Raw genomic sequence first — 12,122 nt, forward strand, 5'->3', positions numbered from 1 at the left:
AAGATAAGCTTCTTTGTCTTGAGTGGTTTATCATTTTATTGATAAGACATATACATAAGAAGGTAATACAAGTATAACATCCAAGCAGTTTGGACAGTATGTTTAGGCAATCAAACAACAGCTATTTTGGGTTTACTGAGGAAGATGTTGAACGTTCTAAAACTATTGTCTTTGTAAAATTTAAACATATCTGTGATTCTTAACCAAAATGAAACAGTTATTTCGGCATTTATGTGACTATTATGTATCATTCTTTTTTTGAGAAAGCAGAACGCTGGAGGCATCATACTTTGGGATTTCAAACTATACTACAAAGTTGTAGTAATCAAAAGAGTGTGCTCCAGTATGCATAAAAATAGTCACACAAAAAAGTGAAACAGAATCAAGAGCCCAGAAATAAAACTACGCATGTACAGTAAACTAGTATTTGATAAGGGATCCCTGAACTCAATGGAGGGAAGATAGTCTCTTCAATAAACGTGGTTGGGAAAACTGAATATCCATTTATAAAAGAATGAGAATGGACCCATACACCACCCACAAAAATTAACTCATATAGATTAAAGGGTTAAGTGTAAGAATTGAACTGTAAAAATACTAGAAGAAAACATAGGGGAAAAGCTGTTTGACCTTTGTCTTGGCAATGATTTTTTGCGTAAGACAACAAAAGTAATAAAAATCAAAATAAACCATGGGATTAGATCAAACCAGAAAACTTCTACATAACAAAAGGAACCATCAACAAAAGGAAAAGTCTTTTATACAAAAAGTATATACATACAGTCTATAGTATAGGAGAAAATGTTTATAAATCAAATCTTATAAGGAGTTAATATCTAAAATATATAAGGAAATCATACAACTCAATAGCAAAAAATCCAATTAAAATATGAGCAAAGGATGTGAATAGACATTTTTCCAAAGAAGATATACAAATGGCCAACAAATACATGAAAATATACTCAACATCCTTAATTCTAAGGGAAATGAAAATCAAAAACACAGTGAGATATCACCTCCCACCTGTTAGTTTGGCTGTTACCAAAAAGAGAAGAGAGAAAAAGTGCTGGTGGTGAGGATATGGAGAAAAGGGAACCCTTGTGTGCTGTTGGTGGGAATGTGTTATAAATTGGTGCAGCCACTACTGTTGGTTTTCAGTCTCTTAATTGTGTCTAACTCCCTGCGGCCCCATAGACTGCAGCATGCCAGGCTCCTCTGCCCACTCTCTCCTGGATTTTGCTCAAATTCATGTCCAAATTCATGCCAGTGGACATGAGTTCATTAAATTTGAGCTGACTGTCCATTGAATTCACATCTAGTCAGCTCAGATTCAACGGATATGAATTCGCAGCCACTTTGGAAGGTTCTTAAAAAATTAAAAATAGAACTACCACATGATTCAGCAGTTCTTCTTCTGGGTATATATCTAAAGGAAATGAAATCATATCTCAAAGAGGTATGATCTGCACCGCTATGTTTATTATACCATCATTCTTGATGGTCAAGATACAGAAACAACCTAAGTGTCCATTGACAGATAAATAAGTAACAAAAGTCAGGCATGTATATATGTGTGAATATTGGCCATATAAAAGAAGGAAATCCTGCCATTTGCAACAACATGGAAAAGCCTAGAAGGCAATCTGGTAAGTGAAGTAAGCCAGGCAAAGAAGGACAAATGCCATGTGATCTCACTTAACCTATGGGGGGCGGGGAAGTGAGAAACAGGGTAGACGAATGGTTGCCAGAGCTGGGGCAGTGAGGGAAATGGGTAAAGGTACAAAGAGTGAAAACTTTCAGTTGTAAATTAAGTATGTTTTGTGGATCTAAGTTATAACATGGTGACTGTAGTTAACAATACAGTGTTGTGTATTTGTAAGTTGCTAAGACCTTAAATGTCCTCACCACAAAAAGAAATATGGTAACTATGTGAGATAATGGATTTGTTAAATAACTTTATTGTATAATCATTTCACTATATATATATATATAAAATCATTGTGTTTTGCACCTTAAACCATGTTTTTATGTCAGTTATATCTTAATAAAGTTGGGGGTAAAAGGCATGTTTGTTGACAGCAGGAAAATAGTATAAATGAAATGAATATGTCAGCTTATATATAACTATTAACACATATCTTTCTTGTTTTTTCTCTAGTACTTAATTTTAACTGTTTTTTTTTTTTTCTATCATAGATCCTGCTATTAATTTCAAAGATCTGTTATCTGTGGTATATATATCTCACAGAGCCTATATAAATGTCAGGGTGGTCATCTGCAGAAAGGTTAGTAAACTTTAAAAATATACTCTAAGAATTTCAGTATTATTGTGAATAACCTTTAGATTAAGTATTTTTCACCAGATATAAGTTCTAATATCTTTTATATGACATAATGTTATAGTTTACTTTTTTGAAGTGAATTAGGGGAGCCTAGTGGGCTGCTGTCTATGGGGTCACACAGTCGGACACGACTGAAGTGACTTAGCAGCAGCAGCAACTTTATGTAATAATAAGAAATATAGCATACAAATTTGTTCTTCTTCACCGTACATGAGCTCTTGGAAATAATGCCCTTCCCAGAGTCAAAAATACATTCCCAGAGCGTATTTTCTGTATTAAGATCCTTCAGTTGTGACCTTTTCTAATTCATATACCATATTTTAGAGTTTCTGAATCTTTTGACCTTTATGGAAAGGGTTTTCTGTAGTTTATGAGTGTATTCCAACAATGATTTGCCTTCAGTCCACTTATTTAACCTTTAACTAAGTTGATGAATGGTTATCCCATGTGTTTCTTCCTGCTTAAAACCTTTTCTACTGGCAACCAGTGACCAGTCTGGTATTTAATTTGCTTCCTTGCTTTTCTTTTTAATTTTGTTCCCTAATTATGTCACAGTACTTTTCCACCAGTAAATCTGGATATGTATTTCTCCTTTTTTCTTTAATTTTTATTTTATTTATTATTTATTGATTGATTGCACTGGATCTTTGTTGCTCCACGCAGGTGTTCTCTAGTTTTGGTGAGCAAAAGGCTTCTCTTTGTTGTGGTGCGCGGACTTCTCATTGCCGTGGCTTCTCTTGTTGTAGAGCGAGGGCTCTAGGTGCTTGGGGTTCAGTACTTGTGGCATGCAGACTCAGCAGTTGCAGCTCACAGGCTCTAGACATGATGAGCTCAGTAGTTGTGGTGCACGGGCTTAATTGCCCTGCAGCGTGTGGAATGTTCCTGGACTAGGGATCAAACCCATGTCTCCTGCATTGGCAGGTGGATTCTTATCCACTGTACCACAGGAAAGTTCCCATGTTTCTCTTTAACAGCTGCATAGTTTTTTATTCTATGACTGTTCTATGAAGTATAGTCTGGTTTCCTATTGATGGACATTTTAGATTGTTTCCTGTTTTACATGTTAACAAACTTCTGTTAGGAGCTTTTTTTTTTAACCTGTCTGTGGTAATACATATGTAGGACATAATTCATGAAATGTAATAGCTCTTCAAAGAGTTTTCATATTTTACATATTAATGGATTTTGCTATATTTTTCTTGAAGCAAGAAAAATGTAAATTTATCTTTTCCTCTCAGTGTGCAATTAGAAACCTCTCCCAGTGCAGCCTAGTTTTTATTCATTAGGTGTTTATAAAATAGCTGCACAATAAGTCTTATTTCATGGAAACTTTAAAATCATGAAAAGTTTTCTTTGCCCACCAAGATTTAGTATGTTTAAAGCTGACAGTTTGCACTGACAGAGGCATAGTAGCTCACTGATTGACAGCATTAAGTGAGGAAAGATACTTAACATGTCATTGTAACTCACTTTGACCCAACTGCTTTCTGTGCCAGCATCAGTGTACATAAGAACCATTAATTTTGAAGTCCACACTGATATAATTCATCTCCTGCTATGAAATTTGTCAGAGTTAGAAATTCTGATAAAGAGATACTCTATAAACACTGGGAGCTGAGTTCTTTCCATCTACTTAGAAGTTAATTTGCTTTGCGATTTAAATCTTAAAGATCCTAACAGCATTTCTTATAAATTTTTTTTTATTTTTTAAATAATTTTTTTGAAATACAGTTGATTTACAATGTTGTATTTCTGCTATACAGCAAAGTGAATCAGTTATACATATATCCACTTTTAAATATTCTTTTCCCATATAGATCATTACAGAGTACTAAGTAGAGTTCTTTATGCTCTATGGTTGGGCTTTGCTCTTCCCCAGTACCCTTCCTATTCTCTACCAGAAGGCAGTGTGGTGTAGTGGGGAGCACTTGGGTTCTGGGGCCAGACCACTTTTAACAGCATTTCTGATAGTGTTTGAAAATTTTTTTTAATCCAAAAAATATGAAGTCATTTGGGATTCTAGAGATCATACACATTGTCAAGTCAATATCTACTCTTTAATTTGTTTCTTATTCTAGCTAAATAGCAGCATCCATCTCATTGGAAATAGTTTTCTGGAATTGAAGTTCAGTTTTTGTTTGTTTGCACCATATAGAGTTAATGAAAAAAAAATGTTTTTGCAAAAGCAACCCATTAACTTTGCTTTGGGGGGGGAATGATATGGGACATTATTCTTGGTGTACTTAGGGTCTTTCAAAGTTTCTTATGTGTTCTAATGATTCCCCAAACCCTAGTGTTAGAACCGGAGAAGGCAATGGCACCCCACTCCAGTACTCTTGCCTGGAAAATCCCATGGACAGAGGAGCCTGGTAGGCTGCAGTGCATGAGGTCGCTAAAAGTCGGACACGACTGAGTGACTTCACTTTTACTTTTCACTTTCATGCCTTGGAGAAGGAAATGGCAACCCACTCCAGTGTTCTTGCTTGGAGAATCCCAGGGACAGAGGAGCCTGGTAGGAGGCCGTCTCTGGGGTTGCACAGAGTCGGACACGACTGAAGTGACAGCAGCAGCAGCAGCAGTGTCAGAACTGTGCGTGGTACATAGTTGTTGTTCATTTCTGAGTCATGTCTGACTCTCTGTGACTCTGTGGACTGCAGCACACCAGGCTTCCCTGTCCTTCACTGTCTCCCGGAGCTTGCTCAAACTCATGTCCACTGAGTCGGTGATGCCATCCAACCATCTCATCCTCTGTTGTCACCTTCTCCTCCTGCCTTCAATCTTTCCCAGCATCAGGGTCTTTTCCAGTGAGTCAGCTCTTGGCAGTAGGTAGCCAAAGTCTCGGAACTATCCAGTACTTTGGCACATAGTGATGTTCAGTATTTGCTAAACAAATATAGTAGGCTCATGGAGAGTATTTAGTTGAGAGGATATAACTTTATTACATTTTATATATGCCTTAAATCAGTTTATATTTTTTCTCTGACCAAATTTAGTAACATGAGTATGTTGGTATGTGCAGGATTATTTTATCTTTTTTCTTTTTTATCTTTCAGCAAATATTTGAATATATCCCTACTCTAGATATACAATGACTCATACTCAGATTAGTTGCGAACCCAGTGTCTGCCCTCCAAATAGTCTGTAATCTAGTTAAGAACATAATCTGTTGAAAATGTATCCTCCAAAGTTTTTATTAAAGTACTTTGTCATGAAATAACTGAAACTGTTTCTGATGTAAAGTACCATTTACCTTTTGACAAATTTTTGCATTCTTAATCTCTTTGCAGATGCTACAGATTTTGCAGTCCCAGCCAGATGCAGCACATCAGATATCTCAACAAGTGGGCTGGCAAGACACCTTAGTTAAGCTTTTTTTAAAAGCAAATTTTGAAAATGGAAATACTCTTCATAAGCACAATAGGGCTATTATAGTGAAAGACAATGATAAAAATATATCAGTGGAAGATATGAAGAGGAACTTTGACGAAAAGACAGATGAAGAAAAAATTGCCTCTTTTGCCTCAGCTCATGTGTCTTCAGATGAGTGGAGTTTGGAGGATAGACATTCTCTAGACTCAAACATGCCATTATTTCAAGAAGATAGCTCGATGGGAGAATTATCTTTCAAATCAGAGAATCAAGAAGAATTCTGGCATAATAACCCTTCACCTCTGAGTTTAGATCTCAGTGGAATTGATTCATGTGAACTGAGTGATGGTGGAAGTCAAATGCCAGACAGCCTGCCTAGCACTCCTTCCCCAGTAGAGTCCATGAAGCCATTTCCTGTACAGCCTGACAAAGAAAGCAGCGTCACAAATGATGTGGGTTTTAGTGATGACTTCTCTTTACTTGAAAACAAAGAGGTAAGATGCCTTATTTGTCCAAATGTGTTTTTATTTTTATATGTCTAACCGCAGAAATGTGTAATTGTTAATAGCTTCATATATTATTCATGTTCCAAGTCTCATGATTGAAGGTATTAGACACCTAGAAGTCCCACAGTGGTGAGTGTCTTGAGAGCAAAGCCAGTGTCTTATTTCTCTTTACATCTCTGGGGCCTTCCTAGTAAAGTTCTAGGTTCATCCAGACACCTTAAAAATATGTTAAATGATTATAATCTATAAACCTGATAGTTCTGTTTATGTGTTTTTAACAACCCTTCCCTCCAATAATTTAATATTATATTTATCTTTTTTATAGAGATGTGAGGAGGAGCTTATTCAGTTACTGACCAATATTTTGAGCTGTATAATGTGTAAGGGACTGGAAAAGTCTGATGATGATACTTGGATTGAACGCGGACAAGTGTTTTCAGCACTAACTAAACCAGGAATATCCAGTGAGCTACTTCGACCATCAGATGAAATAAAACTAGTGTAAGCATTCCGTTAGTGATATCCCCTCTGCTTTTGAAAGTGGGCAGGAATCTAAAATATTTGTTATTGAACATTTATTCCGTATTCACTGGGTAGGGAGAGAGAAAAGGGGAAGCTTTGTGCTCAGCCCTTTTCCTGTCTGTTGCCATTCTAGTGGGATCTAGAGAGAAATACAAAGCAAACTCCAATGTGAAGAGATTTAAATCTTACATTAATTTGGGTTTGAGGTGATTATACACTCATTGTTTCAGTTGTTTCCTGTAGTGTCTAAGGACTTGGTGCTTTGTGTTCTATAGTCTAGCCCAGGTTTGAGTGCTTCCATGCTAAAGGAAGGGAGTAGTGTTTCCATGAAAATTACTCCTCTAAAGCTTTGAGTTCCAGGCATATGGTAGGACACTGTAACAGCAGCATACTGCAACAGAATTACTTCCTTGTTTTTGCACAGAGCTAGATTCTGTGTAAGGCATAAGGCTTTCTTCCCTAACATTTCCAAATTCAGCTTTAAAAGAAACTTAAATATCTCATGGCCAGAATGTCAATTATTTTCATAGCTTTTTTTTTTTTTTTAAAGGTCAAGTAAAACTGGTAACTTTTACTCTGCCTTTTAGTATTAGGTTATATTTAAGATAGATACTCCAGAGATGAAAAAGTGGTTTCATTGTTACTAAAATCCATCCACAATGTCTTATGATACCTGCCAGTGAGAGTTTATCTTTGGAAATACACTCCTGTTAATAAATAGCTGGCTTTGCTGTTGCTGTTTTCTTTTCAATTTTTAATGACCTGTTATTTTTATAAGTATAAAGTGGTTTTACTTTGCTTTATACCTAGTTTGCTACAGAAGATGTTAGAATGGGCCGTCACAGAAAACAGAGAAGCAAAAATGAATCCAGTAACTGCTGAAAATGCTTTCCGACTCACACTGATCATACAGGACTTCCTGCAATCAGAGGGACTAGTCAATTCGAACATGTGGACTGAGAAGGTGCGTAACATCTCTTTGAAATCATTTTTTTTTGGTCGTGAGAGACTTTATTCAAAGAAAGAAATTTTATATCCTCACTCAGCATTAATATTTAATCAGATGCAATAAACAATGGATAAACATAGTTACAGATTTTAACTATTGCTAGGATAATTCTTTTGTTTTTTACCAGCTGAATATTGAATCAGCCTTGAAATATTTATGATTTGTATTACTTTTTGGGGAAGCTCATCATAGATAGATTTAAAAATGGGAATATTTTTATTTCTCAATTTTTCCTTTGTGTTAGCTTTTAGAGGATTTGATGCTGCTCTTCGACAGTCTGTCAGTTTGGTATTCTGAAAGTCCACTAGGGGTGAAACTCTCTCAGATTCAAATCCAATTGCTGCTTGGCTTCATTGGAAAGGGTAATTTGCAGGTTTGTCGCTTCTTTTACATTATTTTATATACTTACATGCAACATATGAATTTGTATAATAACTTAATGGCAATTATGTTTTTAGCACTTTAACTTTTTAGTTTCAAAAATACCATGATTTAACTCTGCTTTCCATTTTGTAGGATTAGAAACAAGCTTGAGAGGCAGCTGGTCAGTTATTTTTTCTCTGATGTTTGTGACTCTGTATAATTTATGGTTTTCTTTTAGAGCATTAATACATAGCTTATATTAGAGGGCGTTACTCACATCATCTGTATTTAGGTAGATTTAAATACAGTATAGCCTGCATAGACTTTTTGTACATGTGCAGTTTAGAGCTTGCATTTTTTTTTGTTTGTTTTGATTTGTTTTGTTTTGTTTTTCTTTTTTTTATTGAAGGATAATTGGTTTACAGAATTTTGTTGTTTTCTGTCAACCCTCAACATGAATCAGCCATAGGTATACATATATCCCCTCCCTTTTGAATCTCCCTCCCATCTCCCTCCCTATCCCACCTGTCTAGGTTGATACAGAGCCCCTGTTTGAATTTCCTGAACCATACAGTAAATTCCCGTTGGCTATCTATTTTACATATGGTAATGTAAATTTCCGTGTTACTCTTTCCATACATCTCACCCTCTCCTCCCCTCTCCCCATGTCCATAAGTCTATTCTCTATATCTGTTTCTCCACTGTTGCCCTGTAAATAAATTTTTCTGGACCATTTTTTGAGATTGTGTATATGTGGGTTAGAATATGATATTTATCTTTCTCTTTCTGACTTACTTCACTCTGTGTAATAGGTTCTAGGTTCATCCACCTCATCAGAACTGACTCAAATGCGTTCCTTTTTATGGCTGAATATTCCGTTGTGCATATATACCACAGCTTCTTTATCCATTCATTTGTCAATGGACATCTAGGTTGCTTCCATATTCTGGCTATTTCAATTGTGTCTTTTTCAATTAGGGCTTGCATTTTTGAGAAAATTATTTTTTAAATTGCTCCTGTCAAAATCTTTTTCTATACTAACACACGACTTCAGTTTTACATTTTTTCATTTTTTTCATTTATTAAGCACTTAGTGAAGACTAAGTGTTAGCTTTGTGCTACGTTTCTGTAATGAAGGTAAGTCAAAGATGGACACACAGAATATTTATTGTTTCTGTTTTAAATTAAAATGTTAAAGGTTAGAGAAGTTCCATGCAGATTTTAGTCTGTCATCTTTCCGTTTACTTGGCTGTTTGTGATTACCTGGGTTGAATTAGTCATGACGTGTTCCATGGCTATTTCAGTTCAGTTCAGTACATTCACTTAGCTGTGTCCGGCTCTTTGTGACCCCATGAACTGCCTTCAGCACACCAGGCTTCCCTGTCCATCACCAATTCCTGGAGCTTGCTCAAACTCATGTCCATCAAATTGGTGATGCCATCCAATCATCTCATCCTCTGTTGTCCCCTTCTCCTCCTGCCCTCAATCTTGCCCAGCATCAGGGTCTTTTCCAGTGAGTCACTTCTTCATATCAGGTGGCCAAAGGATTGGAGTTTCCGCTTCAGCATCAGTCCTTCCAGTGAACATTCAGTACTGATTTCACTGGATGGACTGGTTGAATCTCCTTGCTGTCCAAGGGACTCTCAAGAATCTTCTCCAACACCACAGTTCAAAAGCATCAATTCTTCAGCACTCAGCTTTCTTCACAGTCCAGCTCTCACATCCATACATGACCACTGAAAAACCATAGCCTTGACAAGACGGACCTTTGTGGGCAAAGTAATGTCTCTGCTTTTCAATATGCTATCTAGGTTGGTCAAAACTTTCCTTCCAAGGAGTAAGCATCTTTTAATTTCATGGCTGCAGTCACCATCTGCAGTGATTTTGAAGCCCAAAAAAATAAAGTCTGACACTGTTTCCCCATCTATTTCCCATGAAGTGATGGGACCAGATGCCATGATGTTTGTTTTCTGAATGTTGAGCTTTTAAGCCAACTTTTTCACTCTCCTCTTTCACTTTCATCAAGAGGCTTTTTAGTTCCTTTTCACTTTCTGCCATAAGGGTGGTGTCATCTGCATATCTGAGCTTATTGATATTTCTCCCGGCAATCTTGATTCCAGCTTGTGCTATCGCTAGTTTGTTTCCTCCTGCCGCATAAGAGAGATAAAAAGGTTGTGACACTTGCAGGCTATTTCTTCCTTTTGGAGACCCCTGTCCTTCCTGCCTGTTACCCTCTCAGTTTCAGTGTCTGCCCTCTGATGCCCTCTTGCAACACCTACTGTCTTACCTGGGTTTCTCTTACCTTGGACGTGGGTTATCTCTTCACGGCTGCTCCAGCAAAGCGCAGCCGCTGCCCTTACCTTGGACGAGGGGTATCTCCTCACGGCCGCCCCTGCTGACCTTGAACGTGGAGTAGCTCCTCTCAGCCCTCCTGCGCCCGTGCAGCCACCACTCCTTGGACGTGGGGTTGCTCCTCTCGGCTTCTGCCCCTGACCTTGGGCGTGGGTAAGCTCCTCTCCGCCGCTCCTGCGCCGTCGCAACCTGGCGCTCTCGGCTGCTGCCCCTGACCTCGGAAATGAGCCTGCTGGCTGTTAAAGCCCTTGGAGCCAGCATACTGGGTAGCTAATTGTTTTAGATGTTAGGACTCTGTTTTTTCCCAGTGATAATGACCCTCAGTGTTTTTCTCCTTGGTGAGATATCCAAGGAGAAATAACATGTGTGTTATAATATGTTCATCATTAAATATCCATTGCCTGTCCCATAGTAGGACTCTATGGGAGTCATATTAAATAAATACGTATTAAAGAAATGAAGAGTTGTAGCACCTACAGCTTAGACTTGATTCTATCAACCAGTGGTTAGTGATCTAGAACATTTCTCTCTAGCTGCTTGTTTAATTTCACTCTCTCAGGCTAAAAGCTGATTTCCCTGAAATCAGGTCATGTATGTTAAAAGATTGGGAAAGGAACCCCTTCCCTCATAGGGGTTTAAGCAGGATTGCCTGCAAAATGAACCTGGCCAGCAAATTTGTTTTATTTGGCTCATTTATATTATTTAGTTCCCAGCATTTAATTATCAGGAGATTTCACATAAATGCCAAAATTTCCCAGCATGTCTTTAAAGCAGGACCAAGTAGCTGTTCATTTCTTTAGATGCTGCATATGGTCACCATTTTGTCTGGGTTTCTTCTCCCTCAGTGGTCTTAGCTCATCTAATGGTTCTCTTCACTAGCTGCACGTGAAGTCACCTAGAGGAGCTTTCTAAAAATTCCTTTGTGTGCTTTGTGTGGGGCGCCACTCAGTAATTAAGCAAGGAACTAGGGCATTGGTGTTTCTGTCATTTCTCAGGTAACCATAATATAGTACTCTTTATAATGTGAGAGCAGGGGGACCATATCTATGTGTGTGGGGGGTTGGGCAGTGGTATGTAAATCATTGTATTCACTAAAAGTGTCTTTATACTTTTTTTTTTTTTTTAAACTTTACAGTATTGTATTAGTTTTGCCAAATATCGAAATGAATCCGCCACAGGTATACCTGTGTTCCCCATCCTGAACCCTCCTCCCTCCTCCCTCCCCATACCCTCCCTCTGGGTCGTCCCAGTGCACCAGCCCCAAGCATCCAGTATCGTGCATCGAACCTGGACTGGCGACTCGTTTCATACATGATATTATACATGTTTCAATGCCATTCTCCCAAATCTCCCCACTTTCTCCCTCTCCCACAGAGTCCACTTTAAATAAACATATAAACTTATAGTTATGTAATACTGTGACACTAGTTAAAAGTAGAGCACTGAATATTGAACTTTTTATGTAAACAGTGTTTTTAAAAACATGTAGAAAATAAGTCTAGAATATTAGCATTGGTGTTTCCTGGAAAATGAGATTTTATGACCTTTTGTCTCACATTTGTTGCCTTCTATCGGGTTTACGCTGCTTTAGTCAGATTCAAAGAGTAAAGTGAAGGGGTTTGGGGGAAACCTGAGGAGGGTAGAGATGCTTCACAAGTA

At 37.7% G+C, this 12,122-nt stretch overlaps 1 protein-coding gene across 2 annotated transcripts in view; it reads left to right on the forward strand.

Moving 5' to 3' along the window:
- The window catches only part of NBEAL1 (neurobeachin like 1), a 159,797-nt gene that overhangs the window by 78,873 nt on the left and 68,802 nt on the right, over positions 1–12,122 (forward strand). For both annotated transcript variants that reach the window (XM_070770452.1, XM_070770458.1), the window contains 5 exons: positions 2,197–2,285; positions 5,630–6,205; positions 6,543–6,718; positions 7,550–7,703; positions 7,993–8,121. In XM_070770452.1, coding sequence (XP_070626553.1) covers positions 2,197–2,285; positions 5,630–6,205; positions 6,543–6,718; positions 7,550–7,703; positions 7,993–8,121 — 1,124 coding nt within the window. The remainder of the gene's footprint in view (positions 1–2,196; positions 2,286–5,629; positions 6,206–6,542; positions 6,719–7,549; positions 7,704–7,992; positions 8,122–12,122) is intronic.

Source organism: Bos indicus, chromosome 2, assembly GCF_029378745.1.
Source record: "Bos indicus isolate NIAB-ARS_2022 breed Sahiwal x Tharparkar chromosome 2, NIAB-ARS_B.indTharparkar_mat_pri_1.0, whole genome shotgun sequence".
In the NCBI taxonomy this organism is placed as follows: domain Eukaryota; kingdom Metazoa; phylum Chordata; class Mammalia; order Artiodactyla; family Bovidae; genus Bos; species Bos indicus.